This window comes from Prionailurus bengalensis, chromosome C1 (genome assembly GCF_016509475.1).
Source record: "Prionailurus bengalensis isolate Pbe53 chromosome C1, Fcat_Pben_1.1_paternal_pri, whole genome shotgun sequence".
Taxonomy (NCBI): Eukaryota; Metazoa; Chordata; class Mammalia; order Carnivora; family Felidae; genus Prionailurus; species Prionailurus bengalensis.
In genome coordinates, this window is record NC_057345.1 from 112,240,673 (window position 1) to 112,258,111 (window position 17,439).

General features: G+C 57.9%; 1 protein-coding gene across 34 annotated transcripts in view; it reads left to right on the plus strand.

Moving 5' to 3' along the window:
- The window catches only part of BIN1 (bridging integrator 1), a 55,473-nt gene that overhangs the window by 16,227 nt on the left and 21,807 nt on the right, over window positions 1-17,439 (plus strand). For 32 of the 34 annotated variants that reach the window (XM_043576481.1, XM_043576479.1, XM_043576489.1 and 29 more), the window contains exons 2-4: window positions 10,775-10,855; window positions 16,813-16,867; window positions 17,101-17,195. In XM_043576481.1, the coding sequence (XP_043432416.1) occupies window positions 10,775-10,855; window positions 16,813-16,867; window positions 17,101-17,195 (231 nt within the window). Of the gene's footprint in view, window positions 1-5,146; window positions 5,241-10,774; window positions 10,856-16,812; window positions 16,868-17,100; window positions 17,196-17,439 lie in introns of those variants that run through there. The other 2 variants (XM_043576483.1, XM_043576514.1) reach the window with 2 other exon arrangements.

The window sequence follows — 17,439 nt, forward strand, 5'->3', positions numbered from 1 at the left end:
GCTGCCCTGGGCTTCCTGGCTGTTGTGTCCCCACCTCCCTCCTTGACATCTCTGGGCATCTCAGACTCACCATCTCCAGTGATGATAGCTCCTTCCCTCTTGTCACTCAAGCCCTGGAGTCTTCTTCACTTCTCTTAGTCACCCCACATTCGGCCACTTCTCACCATTTCCTGCTCTTGCCAAACCAGCTTTGGCTCTACCTGGGTCACTGCAGACACCTTTGAGATGGGCTCCCTGCTCTGTGAGTCAGATCACAGCTCCCCGGGCTTCCTATTCCATGGAGAGCATCAAAGCCAGAATCTTCCAGGAGCCTGCAGCTAAGGCCCTGTGGTCTGGCCCTGGCTGCTAAGGTCGTGTGTGCAGTGGTTAGAGCAATGGCCTCTGGAGGCAGGCTTGGGGTTTGGATCCCAGCCACTCTGCTGGCTGGCTGTGTGACCCTGGAGAGATTTTAAAGCAGTGCCTTGGTTTCTTGCTCTGGCCTTGCTCTTCCCACCTCAGGGCCTTTGCACTTGCTTGCCCCCTGCTTGGCAAGTTCTCTCCCCTTCATCAGGTCTCAGGTGTCACTTCCCTGAGCTGCTTCCTAAGAACAGCACTTCTCTGGCCTCACTCTTTCTGTGCATTGCTGTGTTTTTGCTCAGAGACTCTTGTATTACCACCAGACATGCCTCCTCTTTGGAGTGTTGGCTCAGGGACTTTGCTTTGCCCCCTGCAGAACAGAGCCAGGCAGGCTGGGGGAGGGTGTCCAAGATGAGCCCCAACCCAGGGGGCCAAGTCCCAGAGTCCATGGGGTAGGGACTCCTCACTGTGGAAAGTCTGGGAGGGTCAAAATCAAGTGAGAGCCCTTGAGGAGGGAGCAGCTTGGGCTGTCCTGGAAAAGTTGGTGAAAAGTTCCTTTCTCCCATGGGAATGTGGCCTGGGTGAGGTGGAGTGCTGTGTGGGGAGGTCTGGATAGTTGGGTGGCTTCTGATTGTGGAAGGGGGTGGCCAGCCTTGGTCTGGGTGGTTCTAGCCCTTCCAGAAGCCCTCCGACCCACTGTGGAAGCCTCCTTCTGCTGTTGACTAGGGATGGGCTCCGCCTGGTGGGTGACCCCTGAGGGGAGGGGAGTCGTCCCAAGCCTGGGCCCCTCTGGCCCCCTTGGGGCTGTAGTGCTTCTTTTGGCCTAGACCTCCTCTTGGCTGACTTTTCTATCTTAGCCCTGAGATCACGGGCTTTGAGCCTCAGTTTCCTCCCCTGTGGAACACCTCCCTCTTCTCACAGGATTCAGAGAACACTTGTAAGCCTCTTGGATGCCTTTGGCTGAGTGACTGCTGCTGATTTGTGGTTTCCACCTCCACTCTGGCAAGCTCAGCTGGGCCCTTCCGGGCTCTAGCCGACTTCTTCCCCCTCCGGACGTGGGCTCCTGCTGCCTCTGCTCCCCTGTGCTCTGTTCTGGGCTGTTCCCATCTCCCTACCCCAGCCCACCCTAGCTTCCTCTGGGCTCTGGGTGGCCCTGCCCTGGCCGCTGGCCACAGGCTTATCTGCTGAACAGGCTGGAATTTCAGGTCCCCTGGGAGGGGAGGGGAGAAGGGAGAGGGGGAGGGGCATTCTGGCCCACAGTTGCCTGGGGTGAGGGCCTTCCGGTCCACCTGGACAGATGGGTGTGGAGGAGTAGGAGACACCCCCTCCAGGCTCCCTGCCATCTCAGGGGTTAGGCCTCCAGCCCCAGGATGGACCACATCCTCAGGACTCTGTGCATTCTGGCTTTTGACCAACCAATCAGATCTCAAGGCAGTGTGGTGGGGCCGATGGAGTTAGCGGGCCGAGTTTTTTATGTATCCAGTTAAGGACGTAAAAAAGAAAACCAAACATCACTCTTTACTCTCACCAGTGTTTCGTAAGGGAAAGGGAAAATTGCTGAAAGAGGAAGGAGATGATTTTAGACTGACCGTCTCCCAAGCAAGGCCAGTTGACTTCCTCAGCCAGGGGCCCACAGAAAAGGATGATGAGTCTTTGTGGCCTGGTGTCAGGGGCCAGTGACTTCCAAAACACCAGGACCTGTGGGCGTGAGGCAAGGAGCTTTCTGGGATGGGGGAGGGGTGGGCGGGTGCAGTCCAGCCTCGGTCAGGTTGGCCAGGAGGAACCTGGAAACGTTTTTCTAGTGTTGTATTTCCTTGCAAAAGTCTCGACAGCTTTGCATTCTGCTACGCAATCTGTCTATGTTGGTTATGTCACAAAAGTGCTTCCGTTACCAGTTACATCTCCGGAAGGCGGCAAGGATGCAGCAGCAGGATGAATCTTTTGCAGTAAACCCTGCACGTGCTGCCTGTTACTGCTGGGCATCTGGGTGCCTCCCACTTGAGAATGACAAGTGCAGTCTGGGCTTTGGAAAACCATCAGGTTTGGGGGGAATCTCTCTGAACCTCAGTTTCTTCATCTATAAAATGGGACAATAGCCCCCACCTCAGGATGTCCTGCTGATCTGAGCCCAGCTGAAAGTGGGGGTTAGGGTGGTGGGCTTCTCTCAAGGGGGGGTCCTTGGACCCTGCACCCTGGGGTCATGCTTTGCAATGTGATCTTTGTGGAGCTTAGAAGGAGGGGTGGTTGTGGTGCCCTCGGCTGGAGCCTGCCAGGAGCCCGGCTGGGGAGGGGAGCCCTTCAGAATGTGAGGTGAGCCGACAGCATTTTTCCCCCTAGGAGGAAGGCAGGATGTGAGACGCCTGTCCTCAGAGCCAGTCTCTCCTGCTACCACCTTGCAGCCAGCCTGGGGAAATGGAGGTCCTAGGACAGCGGTGTAGAGAGACCAAGAGAAGGGACGCAGGCCCCTGGCTGGGCTTGTCTTTTGGGGGCTGCAACGTGTATATATGTGTGTGTGCGTGTGTGCATGCATGCGTGTGTGTGTGTGTGTGTGTATGTGTGTGTGTGTGTGTGTGTTTGGGGGTAGAGAGAGGGAGCTGGAGTCTAGAGGCTCCTTCTGGTCCCTGAGACCCACCTGCCTGGGGCTGCTGGGCCCGTTCCTGGCCTGGAGCCCATCTTGCCACCCTCAGCTACTGTCGGTTTCCCTTTCTCTAGTTTTCTCTCCATTTCCCCTTCCTCATTCTGGGTTCTCCTTGCACAGTGTCTCCTGGCCTCAGCTCTGCTTCTTGTCTGGCTCTGTGGCCTCCTTGTGGTTCCCGCTGCCTTCCCACCATGCAGGGGGGCGACCAAAGGGCCGTGGGAGGGAGCCCCATCAGGAAGTGTGTGCGAGTGTGTATGCACAGACATGGGGGTGAGCATCAGCAGGTGAACGTGTGGGTGCTGGGTGTGCCTGCCGCCTGTGCATGGGAGCCTGTGAGTGTGCACACGGGTGCTGCGTGGGGGGCCTGAGTGCCAGGGAGCATTCTTGCCTCCTGGGGATGGAATGCTGTTCTTGGCTCTTGCCCAAGGCCAGTGTTTCCACATTTATCTTTCTTAAAAAGTCTTGGAGCCTCCAGGAAGTTGTAAGGGAAAGCCTGATGTGCGGCCAGCCTGGCTCTGCAGGAGGGCCTAGGAGTTTCACTGGCCAGGGCAACTCTGCCGCGTGTTCCGGACTTGCTTTGTGGGACCTTGGGCTCTGCTCCCAGGCAGGGGCCTGAGTGGCTTCTCCCTCCTGCTGGCCACAGCTGGGCTGGAGTGGGGCCCAACTCCTTCCAAGAGAGGTCAGGCCCCTCCTTCTATCCCTTTCCTCTTGGTCCCTGCCCAACCCTAAGGCACAGCAGGAGCTCTGAGGCTGCTAACCATGTCAGACTAGTCACTGGGAGACCACCATCCTCTGGGGGAAGTGTTGCTGCTTGCTCTGAAGGCAGAGCCACCTGACTGCTCCTCAGGGAGCTCGTGAGGCTCCCTGGAGGGAGGGGCAGACTTTGCTGGGGCTGGATGCTACATGAGAAGATGGAGCTATTTCCTTGTGCCCAGGGTCAAGAGCCACACTTCAGGGGTGGCACCCCATGGAAAGGACCCAGGAGTCAGGAGCCCTTGGGTCTAGCCTTGGCCAGGCCACAGGCCACCTCAGCACTTGTCCTTCTGTCTTCTTTCTCGTTAAGTGGGAGTGCCTTATGGCCATGTTAGAAGAAGAGGCCAAAGAAGGAGCTCAGCCTGCAGCACAGCGCTGGGAAGGGTTCAGCAAGGCTGGTGGGGCATCCCTGGGCCAGACTCACCTGTTGGAGGGGCCCACTGTCTCTGCAACCCCAGCACACTCAGTCACTGGCTAGAGTAGGCCCATGGGTGGTGTGGCCTTGGCTGGAGCGCAGTGATGGGCCCAGAGGTCTAGTTCATTTGCCACAGCAGATGAGATCTGAGCCATGCTTGTTTACAGCCACAGCAAAGCCACAGAGTCCTGGGTGGCCAGCCAAATTACTTAATGTCTCAGCCTTACTTTTCTTATCTCTAAATTGGGTACGAGTGTGCAGCTCAGGACATGGCCTAAAGATTAAGTGAGATACTCGGGAGGAAGGATACTCAATAGCAATGAACACACCTCCCCCTGAAGACAGCTAGGCTCCTTGGAGAAATGGTGGGCTTTAGGGGCATGTGCAGGTGGCAGTGAGTGCTGGGATTGGGGGTCTACCTCTGTCCTCTCCTTCCTTGCTCTCTTGTGGGTGCTGCTGGGGTCCCACCCAGCTCCTGGGTTGCTGGAGGGTCTGAGACAAGCATGGGGACAGGTTCAGGCCACTAGTGTCAGAGCCCATCACACGGGTCTAAGGGCTCGCAGCATCAGCGCGGGGGACCGGAAGGCCAGCTGTGCAGCTCCCTAGCCTGGCCCACCCCAGCTGTGTGTGGGAGAGAGGGTGGAGAAGGAGGCATCCAGGCCCCATCACAGAAAGAAAGCCCCAAGGTGTTGGGGGTGGGGGGGCGGTGAGCCAGAAACCCGGAGGCGCATGGGCAGAGTGGGCAGAATATGCCAGATTGGCATGTCTACCCTGAGGGAGGGGGCAGCTCTGGCCTTTCCCCCCTTGAGGTGTCTCCCTCAGAACAGAGCCCAGTTGTGTGTGCTGAGCGACCTGTGGGAAAACCTGGCCTTCTTTCTGCCTGCCCATCTGTCTGTCTGTCTGCCTGTCCTGCCTGTTTGGGAACCTGTGTGTGAGGTGCAAAGACGTGCATCCTGTCGCTGTGGTCCCCTGACCGCAAGCTCTCCTGGGAGGAAGCTCTGAGGTGGCAGTGCTCAGCCCCCCTGGTGCAGCTCACTTCTCCGCCGACCCTGACAGAGGCAGCGACCGGGCAGGTGCCGGGAGGAGATGATGAGGAAGGTGAAGGCCTGACAGGGTCTCAGCTGGGTGGTGGGTTCTTGCAGGGGAGCAGGGTCTCAGCTGGGTGGTGGGTTCTTGCAGGGTGGGTTCTTGCAGGATGAGTCTCTCCACTACCTCTCGTGTTGTGAGTGTGTGTGGGGGGGTTGGGGTTTGGGGGACGCTCTGGGTGAAGTGTGGGTGGGTCCCCATCTCAGCTGGCTGTGTGAGACGCCTTTGCAGTAGCCATGACAAGGGGTGCCGTAGCTGCTGGAGGAGCCCCCGGCTTTCCTGCTTGGCCCAGAGCCTGGGGACCAGGGCTGATTGGGAACATGGACCTTGCCTCCCTTTGGGCTTCCCTCCTGGGACCCTGGACTTGGCTCTTCTCCCCAGCCTTGGGTTCTAGAAAGCACTTATTCCTGCCATCTGCCATGCCATTCAGATGTGAGCATGTGTCCCCACAGTGCAGGGGAAGCAAGCCCCTCTCTGGAGGAAGGAGACATTAGAGTCCCCCCCTCCTCCCCATAGGGTGTTGTCCCGGATTCAGGGCTCCAAGCAGGGCCACCCGCTGTAGCCCAGTGGGTGAGTGCCTGCAGACCTCTTATCCACACTGTATCTGCGGGGCTGGAGTGTCATGTGCTGGGTGGGGTCTACTGGGTTCCCCTCCTCCAGTTTCGGAGGTTAGGAATGGCAGAGCAGCTCAGAGCTTGCTCCTGGCTATCAGACCTTAGGCTACAGGGCCTGATTTATCCACGCTCACCTGCCACTTTGTCACATGGCAGTGAAGACTCTTACCTACAGGAGGGAGCATTTGGTGTCTGTAAAGTGCTTTGCTCAGTGCCTGGTGAACAGTCAGTGATGAACTGCTCCTAGTTCAAACAAGACTGGCCCTGGGGGGACCTTCCTGTTCCTCTGGGTTTGGTGGTCACGCAAGTATGGCTGTGTAGAGGCACATGTGCCTGTCCCCAGGAGGCCCCAGGAGGAGAGGTGAAGGTTTGGCAGGACTCCCCATACCGGGCAGTGGGAGCAGGGTGCTCTGGGCTGTGAGAAAGGCCACAGCAGAGAGGCTGGGAAGGGGCCCCTCCCTCCTTCGAAGCTCCCCCTGAGCCCTGGTGAGCCTCCTGCCCTGCACAGGGAGGGGCTGCTGGCCCCGGTTCACAGCGCAGGATCAGTGAGGCCGAACTGTGTGTGGATGTTGTCGCAAGGAGGTTTGTTTCTGCCACCAGTTGCTCCTCTCCACCCTGCCCTGGACTGTCCCTTCTGAGGACGTCAGCTCCACTGCTCTCGGGCTGGGCTGAGGATGTGTTGAGAAGAAACAGGGGCACTGATGAGGCTTTCCGGGCTGCTGAACTGCCCTTCCTCCCTCCCCCGGGCTAACACCAAGGTGTGGCACCTCTCCTCTGCCCCATCATGAGAAAGGCTCTCTGTGTTTATTACAAAGGGAGACACACGTGACAAGAGCGTAAGTGTGACACTGGTGTGTCTGGGGCTCTCCCCCTACATAACCCTGGACAGACCATGGGAATCCTGCCTCTGTCCCCACCTCCTGCTCATCCTATAAGGCCATCTTCATTGTCCTGCATTCTCTGGACCCCTGGGGGCCAGGCCCCTCTGGATGCCCAGAGTCCCCCAGCCACTCTCAGTAGTCTGTGTGTGAGCTGGGCACAGGGAGGCCCCACTAACCGCGTATTGAATGGGCGGAGCACCTGTGTCCCTAAGGCCTGTGGCCTTGGCCACGCTTGCCTCCTGGTGAGCAGAGGGCTGAGTGTGTGCAGGTGTGTCCTAATGAAGGCACTGGATGAAGGGGGCTGAGTGTGTGCATGTGTGTCCTAATGAAGGCCCTAATGAAGGGGGCTGGAGAGAGCAGCCCTGAGGCCTCCCCTGGGGACGGGGACAGATCTCAGCATGGCAGAACAGCTTCAGGTGGCAGGGAGGGGGTGGGTCGTGGTCTGGGCTCCCCAGCAGCCGGTCATAAAGGTCTGTTAGCCAGTGGCTGGGCCATGGCAGGAGTTCCAGTTACAGAGGTTGGAAAAAAGGAAGCTGGTAGCGGGAAGCTGTGGGATTTTTACCGGACCGAATTTTGTCTTTGTCCTTGCTCCGAGGCAGGCAGTGCTCGGCTTGCTTTTCCCTCTAGTAGCCACACCAGCAGCACCTTGAGAGCGGGAACCCACGCTGTGTGACCTTCTGTCACCTATAAAATGGGGTAGGTGCAGGGGGGGATTAACGAGGCCAAGGCCAGCATTCACTCACTGGGCGTTTTCCTGAAACAGCCCTGCAGCCATGCCGTGGTTACCGTTCACAGTGTGGACAGGTTGTGATTACCGTTCGTGGTGTGGACAGGTTAAGCAGTTAGCCTGAGGTCACGTGGAGCCAGGAGCCTACCCCACCTTCCCGAGCTGGTCACTCCCCTGCACACGGCCCCTTCAGGCTTGGGACCTGCTGGAGTGGACCTGGGTTATCCAAGACCGGTTCTCAGGTCATGTGAGTGCCAATCCTAACCCTCATCCTAATGTTGACCTTTCACGGTCAGCTTTCTGTCTGTGTGTCTGGCTGAGTACTTTCTGTATGCAACCCTCCCATTTTGCATAAGAGGATACTTAGCCTGGGAGATGGGATGTTTTGTTGAAGGTCATGGCTTAGATTAGCCAGCAGGCACCAAGAACAAGTTGTGCGTCTGCCCTGTGCCCAGCCCTTTGCAGGAACTGGGAACATGTAAAAGGCTGGACACTGTCTCTGACCTCAGACTGTTTGCATGGCTGGGGCAGAGAGCCAGAGGCAGACACTTGGGCACATCCCACAGCAGTGAGGAGGGTGGGTCCCAGGCCTTCAGTGGTACAGAGTGTTGTTGGGGAGATTGAGGGCAGTGGCAGCTTTGCAGAGGTATCATACGAGCAAAGTTTTGAAGGGTGGATAGGAGTTTACTGTGTGCGCATGCATGTATGTTCAGTGTGTGTGCGCCTGAATTATGTCTCGTGTCTTGGGATGCTATCAGTCTGGGCCCAGTGTGGGGGTTGTTAGGTGTTAGGCTTGGCCCCCAATTGTGTGAAGGTTGCTCTGAAGGCCTTTTAGGAGATTGTTGTTACTCGAGTATGCCAGGTACAGACACATGTTTTATAGATATGAGCCTTAAGGTGGGTGCTGGTGTTCTGTTTATTCATCAGACAACGCACTTGAAGTTCAGAGAGGAAGTGCCTTTTCTAAACGGTCTTCTCACTGCCTGGCATTGCTCACTGTGGCTGGCTGTCCTCAGGCCTGCAGGTGTCCTTGGTGGGGAGCCGTCTGGGTGGAGTGCATTGCCAGTTGGGGAAGTGGGGCCGCGTGTGCGTGTCTGTGCAGATCTGGGGGCTTGGAGCCCTCAGGAGCTCTGGTGGCAGGATGGGCACTGGGGACCTTTTGCTGACAGAGTACATCTCCTTGGGGAGAAGGGAGACAGGGGGGTGGACAGGGCCACCTTCCCAGTCTTCCTGTCTCGAGGGCCAACCAGGCCTGGACCCTGTTCCCTGGGAGCCTCTTACTGTCTCTTGTGGCCTCTCTTGACTTCTGGAAGTTCTTTCCCACCTGGTGTTCCATTTCTGTCTTTGGAGGTGGTGGGGCCAAGGGGCCGGTGTCTGATAGGGGGTGAGTCACCTACTCAGGCTCAGTGCAGAGCAGGCCAGGTGCCTCCACAGCTCCGCCCTGTTTCCCCAGGACCAGCTGGGTATTGCTGCCAAGGGAGGAGTGGGGGAGCCCGTGGATGGCGGGAAGTGCTGAGTTTCTTGCTCATGGGGGTTTAGTTTTGCTCTTTTCCTCTCACCTCAATATCAGCCTGCAGCTGCCCTGGCCTGATAAACCGTGTTGTGACCATTATAGCACAAAGTTGTTTGTGGGCCACCCTCCCATGCCCACCCTGCTCCTCCCACTGCCCACGTCCTCCCCCAGCATCCTCTGTGACTTCTGGTCACCTTGAGCTATTCTGAATTTCCTGGTAATGTTCCTCATCTCTCTGGTCTCCTTGCTTTGCTGCACGCTCTCCCCGGCCGCCTGAGCTGCCACTTCCCCCAGGAAGTCTTCCCTGATTGCTGAGGCTGCGTGGGATCCCTACCCCGGGCTCCCATAGTCCCATGTGCTTCCCTCTGTCTGGCTGGATCCATGTCTGATTGATGTGTGCTGCCCCAGCAGAGATGCCCATGGCTGTTGTACATAGCAGGCACTTGACGAGATGGCTAAACATTCTCCACGCGGAGAGTGGGTCTGAGAGCTGACAGACCTTGCCGTGGTCCCCGAGCCAGCTGGACAGGGTACAGCAGGACAGCACGGGCCATCCCAGGTCCAGTCAGGGCTGGGAAGGTCCGGACTCTGTTCTGGGACAGGGCCTCCCTTGGTTCAGGCCACCTTTTCTCCCTCTACCTGCCACCCTCACCCACTGCTACCTTTCTTTCTCATTCTTGTGGGGTTGTGGCCACTGCCTCTGCTGAATGTCTCAGCGGGGTCCTCCTGTTTCCTGTGGGGGTGCTGTAAGTGGCGGAGGGGGGTTCTCTGCCTTCCCTGTCTTCCCATAAACCCACCTTGTCTCTGCCATAGCTTCCCCTTTCGGCACCCATCTTTCATCCGTCTCTTTCCCGGCCCTCTCCTCCCCTGTTGCCTTCACCCTTCCTAGCTTCCACCTCCCTATCTCTCTCATCATACTTCCTCTCTGGCTCCTGCTCCTCCCTCTTTAGGTCTTTCCCCCCCTTTTGGCCTTGGGTCTCTCTGCCCTAACCCATCCATCTCGGCTCCCCCCACACAGCTGAGAAAGCACAGTGTGACTCACCACAGGGAGAGTCCACCTCTGAGATGTCTAGCTGGGAGTAGAGCGGGTGGCTGCAAGCCTGTGTGTGTGTGTGTGTGTGTGTGTGTGTGTGAATGCATGTGTGTGAGTGTGAGTGTGGGTGCCAGCAGTGGGCCTGGCACGGCCTGCTGGGCTCTAGAGAAGGGAGCAGGGTGGCTGGGGCAGGTCACATCTGAAAGTCTAGTCAGATTGGGACACAAAGAGCCTGACCCCTAGCCACCCTTTGCTGCCTTCCTTGTCCTGGGGCTGTTCTGCTCCTCCCTCTGGTATTCACAAACTCTCAGCCCAGGAAATGGAGTCATGTGGGGGAAGTGGGGCTGCCCTTACCTGGCCCCTCTTTGTGTTCAGCTCACATTTTAGCTGCCAGGGTTGGGGCGGAGCCCCCAGGGTCGCAGTGTGAGATCAGCAAAGAGGGGGCCCTGACCCCATAAGCTGCCTTTGGAGCTCCCCTCCGCCTGGTTTCAGTCACTACAGCAAACCTGACCTAAGTTCATCCTCTTGGCCAATGGGAGAGCCCTGGATAGAGGATGGGGAGGTCTCAAGACTTGATGGACTCAGGGTTGCCTCTGGGGATCCCAGCAGCCACGAGACCTTCTGATGGTCCTAGTGCCCTGGGCTGGGTGATACTGGCGGCGGGCCTCCAAAACCCTGGTCGGGGTGGGGGGGCTGTCTGTGGTATTGGCGATCGGGCACTCTTGGTTTCTCACTCACTTTCTCATGGTAACACTCCCTTCTCTGTCTGCCTTGGCAGGTCCTCCAGAAACTAGGGAAGGCGGACGAGACAAAGGATGAGCAGTTTGAACAGTGTGTCCAGAATTTCAACAAACAGCTGGTAAGTGTGGGTGGCCTTTGGCCTTAGGGAGCTTGTGCAAAATGGAATTGTGGCTTCCAGGTAGAAAATGTCAAGAGCTGAATTTATGGAGTAAGAGAGCATGGAGCAGGGGCCCGTGCGGGCTGATGAGGTTACAGAGGACTTCCTCGAGGAGGGAGCAGTGGTTCTGGACGTAGTCCACGGGAAAGAAGAAGGAGGCCTGGGGGAGGGGGGTGGCGTTCAGGTGGGAGCAGGCAAGGGGTTTTGGCCACACTCTAGAAAACCTTGAACGTCGAGGCAAGTGGGAGCTGAAGAAGCTTCTTGGGAGGAGAGTGGCATTTGCAGAGTGTACTGTGGGAGCAGGGCAGACAGGATCTGGTGTGAGCAGCTGCTAAGCATGGCCCGGTGTGCCTCCCAACATCCCTGTAAGGTATCCGGTGTCACCTTTTTATAGATGAAGCAGAAAGGCTCAGAGAAGCTGGGTAATTTGTCCAAGGCCATCTTGTTTTGGGAGTGGATTTAGATCCATACTTGTTTGGTCCCAAAGACTACAGTGGCACTGTTATCAGGTCCCTTTGCATAGGTCAGAGACCAGTGACAGAAGGGGCTTAATCACATTGGCAGCCTGGGGGCAGTGGTTCGATACAAGAGAGGACTTCTTGTATCTTCTTGACTGAAGGACCCTGAATGCCTCAACTGGGACGTCCCTGAAACTTTTTCCTCACATGAATCTGCTGAGTCTAGAATAAGCCACTTCTGTGACTGTGTCTGAGGACACAGAAGTGGGGAATGAGATGACCTTGGTGACTCTCCCCTCCTGAGGAAGGGCTGAGGTAGTAGGAAGTGAGGGAGAACTGGGCCGTGGCCCCATGGCTTCTGCAGGCCAGGCTCAGTGAGTGACAGATGGGGGTGGAGGCCAGGAGAGGCCACAAGGAGTGAGAATCGGCATGGGGGTGGGGTTAGGGCCTAAGCTGTCCTGGGAAAGGGGCCAAATAGGCCCAAACCAGTCTTCTTCCTCCTCCTTGTTCATGTCTGAGGCCACTGAAAGCACTGAAGGTGCCCACCAATGCCTCTGCAGCTGGAATGCAACCTGGGGGAGGGGGTCCTCTTTGGAGAACTTTGACAATTCACTGGCTGGGGGCTGAGGACCATGCTGGGAGATGGCTGGGGTGACAGGGGAGGGTCAGGGAGCATATTGGGAGAGTTAAAGAGCAGCTAAGGAGAAGGTCAGAAAGCAGCTGGGAGAGGTTGGGGAACATGTTGGGAGAGGGTCTGGAGGCATGCTGGGTCAGAGTTGGGGGCATGCTAAGAGAGTCCCAGGGAGCATGCTGGGAGAGGGCCGGGGGCATGCTGGGAGAGGGCTGGGGACATGCTGGGAGAGTCCCAGGGAGGATGCTGGGAGAGGGCTGGGGGCATGGTGGGAGAGGGGGATGCAGAGAGCAGCTTGAAAAGTCCCCAGGACCAAGTTTATCCTTGCCTGCCAGAGGAGCTCTGTTGAAGGGTTCCTTAGGGCAGGGGTAGAAGCCCTCATGGCTGATTGTCCCCCAGGCCACTAATGGGAAGTGTTTCAAGGCCCCAGTAGGTGCCATGACAGAGCCGTGTGACCCTGGGTGAGCCCCTGCTCCTTGGGCCTCAGCTCTCTCACCTGCAAAATGGAGGCTTGGCTAAGAACCCTGAAGTCTTTGCTTCTGATTCTGTCACCTGAAAGCTCCAGGGGTCTGTCCCCTACTCAGCTGGCTTCCTCAGGTTGTGGGATGCTCTGAAAGCCCTTGGGGGAATCAGTGTTGCTAGAGTACCTACTATAGACTAGGCACTAGACATTAACCTTGCATTCTTGACTATAGACTAGGTACTGCTTGTATTTTACAGACACTAACCTTGCATTCTTGAGGCAGATGCTGATATCCTCCATTTTACAGATGGGTACTTGAAGCTCAGAGGGGTTAAGCGACTCTTCCAAGGGCACACAGTGGTGTGGTGTCCAGATCTGTCCACTCTCAGGCACCCCTTCTGGAGCTGAGTCCCAGGCCTGAGGACAGCTGGCTGGGCTGGAGAGAAGGGTTAGGGCTCCTGAGCTGGGCAGGGGGTGATGGGGCTGCCTCAGAGCAGGCTGGGCTGTCTGGTGGAAGGAGAAAAAGCACAGGTTTGGGATCTGAGGTTCCCTGTGGTCTGGCCCCAGTGTTATGACCACAGCGTTGCTTTCCACTTTCGTCCCTCACAGTCACCCTCTCTGGGCCCCAGCTCTGGACAGGGAGTCACTCAGTGATCCTTGGGCTCAGGGACCAGGCAGTGAGGCCAGAGTTAAAGATAGCCAGTGAGGGTGGCAGGCATGGAGTGGTCACTTGAGCTGGGGCTCTGTCTGTCCTCAGATTGGGGAGGGTGGCTGGCTTTTCAGGGGCCGAGCAGGAGGGGGTGGATTTGAGGTCTCATTTGAAGCTTGGGGTGACCCTCTCTTGGGGTTTAAGGCAGCCATGCAGTTCTGGATTTGATTGGTGTGTGGGGGTAACTGGGGCCCTGGGCTTGGGTGACCCCAGGAAAGGTGGGGTGGAGTCTGAGTATGGAAAGTCTGGAAGCTGAGTGTTCTCCTGCTCTTTATCTGGGAATACCAAGCAGAATGGGCCCAGTGCTAGTTGGGGACTAGGATGGCTGGCAATATGGGTTTCAAGGCAGCAAATCTCCTACCCCTCCCTCTGGGTGCCCTAGGTGAGGGTGTAGGTCACCTGGCTGTCGCTGGCTCTCACAGGGGCACATCAGAGCCCTTCCTGGCCCCACTTAGTGCCAGTCTAGCCCTTCTGCCCTCTGTCCCTGCACTGGGGAACCCCAAAGGGCCCATTCACCTCCTCCACTACCTCCCCGCAGCTCAGGTCCAGCTCAGGCCTTTCTGGAAGCCATCCTGGGTCCTCCGGGTGGGCCATGCTCTTTGTCCTGGGGCCACCTGTAGCTTGCACCGCAGGGCTCATTGCTGCTGTTTGCTTTTCTCCCCGAGGGGGCACAGGCCTGATTCCTTCTCGTTCTTAGGGCCTGCTCGGCTCAGAGAGGGCATCTCTGGCTATTGAGTTATGATCCTCTGAAACTGACTGCAAGCAGCAAGAGTCAGCCAGAGCCAGAGAGGGTCTATGTGGGAGCCCCCCGCACTCCCTGGGAAGATAGGAGCTTAGGTCTTCAGACCACCGGTCGGGGCTGATGTCAGGGAAGGCAGGGAGCACCCTTTGAAGGGAGATCTAGCAGGGATATGGGATGCTGGCCAAGCCACCCCCCATGCAACTGCCCTGGGTTTTGGTACTGGGTAGTTGTGTCCTTCCAGAATCCTCTGAGTCCGGAGCCCACAGAGCCAGGCTGGAGGGACTGTGCTTTTGAGCTTTATTCTTCCCCCAGCTGCTCTGCAAGGGGTGTTAGAGCCCTGGGAACCTCCAGAGAGTTGTTTCTTGGATGCTCTATTGGGGGGTGGGGGGGTGAGGGAACCAGTTTGGGAGCAAACACACAGGTTCTGTGTTGGCCTGAGCGCTGGCCTGCATGGGGGAGGGCTGTGTCTGGTCCCGGGGACTGACTGGGGAGTGTGGCTTAGGGGCCCAGCTGCGGCTGGCACATGTGAGGCAGAGCTCTGGGCGGCCCCTCGCACATCTGTGCCCAGTGTGCCTGCTCACAGCGAGGCCTTGTTTGGGAAACACAAGGAGCCCTGGTACGGCCTGAGGCCTGGGCAAGCACGGCAAGCCACCCCATGGAGACCCCTTCCTCGGGGTGATGTGTATGATGCTGGGGAGGGGAGTGGGATGACGGAGCTTGGCAGGAAGAAAAGCTGAGTCTGGAAGATTCTGCCAGCTCAGATGAATGCAATGGCATCACATCATGAACACACTTGAATCCTCACCTCAGCCACCAAAGCGTCAAGAGTGGGAATGGCCCTTCTTCATTCCCGGTCCCGCGCGGTTCACATCTGGCCCGAGATAGAATTCCAGAGAGCTTTGGATGCTGTGGCCTGGCTTCCTTTGATCTCTAATTTCTTCCTTTGATCTCTAATTAACAAGCCTCAAACTCTAAAGTTCTCAGAATTAGGTGTGGCCACGGTTCTATAGGCTACTCTGGGGGGACGGAAGGAATTTTGGAGAGGGTTTTTTTTTCTTCCCTAACTGTGCATCTTATGCACTGCCCTGAAACCCTTCCTGCATGACGCCTCTGCTGTTTTCTGGAAGCATTAATTGTAATAAGTAGGCAGCTGCGGGTGGGGCCCGAGTGTCCAGGCTGTGGGGGTCCTCACCGGGTCTTCCAGTCCGTGAACACCGGGCAAGACACTGAACCACTCAGCTTCCTCGTCGGTCAGGTGGGGGCAAATGATACCATGAAGACGGTGCAGGGAAAGAACCAGCTGGTGCATGATGCTCTGGGGACACTGTGGGAGGAAGAGGAGGCCCTGGCTGTGAGGAGGGAGGGCCTGTTTGGGGGGTGGGGACAGATGAGGTTTGAGGGTGCCTGGGTGAGCCTAGGAGGTTGGTTGTGTCCCTGCTTGCCCTCAGCTGGAGTAGAGACCACCTGTCATCTGCAGAAGCGCCAGGCAGGCCAGGAGTAGGGCTGTGGCTGCTTGCCGGGTCCATGTCTATCTTGCTCTCCACCAGGGCAGGGGGATCCAGGGGTGTTGCTGACACGTGAGCAGGGAGGGCAGGGAGGCGCCAGGACGGTGCTCCTCCCCTGCAGAAGTCAGCTTCTGGCACTGCCACCTTTGGCTCTCCAGAGGCCCTGCCCTCCTCAAGCTTCCCCCCTGCCCCGCATCACCATCGTCCGCATAAAGCCCATCTCCTGAAGCTAGGGGCCTGGCCTGGCTCACTTACGCTGTTCCCTGAGCACATGTGAGCTTGTGGTCTGCCAGGCGGGGCTCGGTCACCCCAGCTGGCAGATGAGGAGACCGAGGCTCAGAGAGGTTCGGTAACTTGCTTGAGGCTACATGTCTAGTAAGGGCCTGACTTGGGCCTTCATAACTCTAAAGCCTGTGTGTGCGCTCTCCCACTTTACACATGGCCTCTGGACACTTCAGCATCTCACTGTTGGTGGTCTCATACGTCACCTGTTGCCTCAGCCTGTTGGCCCCTTTTCTCCCCTGGGACTCCGCTTTCCTGCTCCTGCCTTGTGTGGTATTGATAATCCAGAGGGACTGGAGGCTTTGCCCAGGGGGCCATCCTCTGTGCCGGTCCTGCTGCCTCAGGAAGCTGCTGGGGCTGCCTCCCCAGCTCAGGGTCTTTCCTGCCTGGCCCAGTCCCCTGGCCAGCCTTTTCCTACCTCCTGCCTCCTCCCTCTTGGCTGGGCCAGTGTCCTGAGAGTCCCGGGCACGACCCCGCACTTCTCTGAAGCCTCGCTAAGCCATTCCCTTTCACCTCCGCAGCCCACCTGCCCACCCCTTCCAGTGCCATCCTCTGTCTCTGGCACGATGCAGTGGGAGCCTGCTGGCCTGAGCTTTCAGGACAAGGTGCTGGGTGTTCCACTCCTGTGTTCTGTGCTCATTGGTCACCTGGTCCCCGGTCGTGTGAGAGCATGCCTGGGGGCCGCCGACCCCATTGTATGTGTGTGCCATTCAGCCTGTGCCCCCTGTCTTATTCAGGGTGGAGGGGTCTCCATTTTCCTGCCTTCCTTACAGGAATCTGAAGAGTCCCTGCAAGAGGCAGGTGCTGATGGGCTCAGGACAGATATCCTTTGGGGTCAGGGCCCCTGAGGCAGGGGTGGTGCTGAGGAACGCTGGAGGCCCAGTACATTCTGTCGCCAGAGAGGCAATAGCTGCTGTGCTCCGAGTGGTGCTCCAGGCTGGGTTGTGCTCGGGGGCTGTTCCGCATGTTTCGTCTCCTCTCATCCCGCTGGTGTCCTGATGAGGACAGCTGATCTGTGGCAGCTGTCAGGAGCAGCCTGCATTTGTCCACGCTAGGGTGCAGGAAGGATGGGGACAGGTATGGGGTGTGCCCCGGGCCCTTATGCTGTCCTTGTCATTCTCTTTGCAGACTGAGGGCACTCGACTGCAGAAGGATCTCCGGACCTACCTGGCCTCCGTCAAAGGTAAGGGGCAGGTGGGTCTCCTGGGGCACACCCGGCCTGGGGAGGGGGGCTTCATGGGACACTGAAGGACCTTTGCCACGTGCTGCTGATGGGTGCAGAGCTGGGAAGGGGAGCAGGGTTTGTGGTGGAGTGGTAAGGGCTGGTAGTGGGGACCCACACACCTCCAGGGCCTTTGGAGGTGGGGGCAAGGGTGACCGTGGCCCTGGCTGCAGCATGGCCCTTCTGCCCCACAGCCATGCACGAGGCCTCCAAGAAACTGAACGAATGTCTGCAGGAGGTGTACGAGCCCGACTGGCCTGGCAGGGATGAAGCAAACAAGATAGCTGAGGTGAGCGCGTGAGGCAGGTGGCCTCAGTCCTTCCCGGAAGGCCCTCCTCGTCTCAGGTCCCGGCCCATTCCTCACCCACGGGGACAAGCCCTTCTGGTTTTCAGGCATCCACATGCCGTGTGCCCTTGGGCAAATCACCTCGACTCCCTGACCCTGGGCTTATCCGTTCCCTTAGAGTTGCCCCATGAGAGGCCATAGGGCAGGAGTGATTTTATAGTACACCCATTCCACACCCAAGGAACCC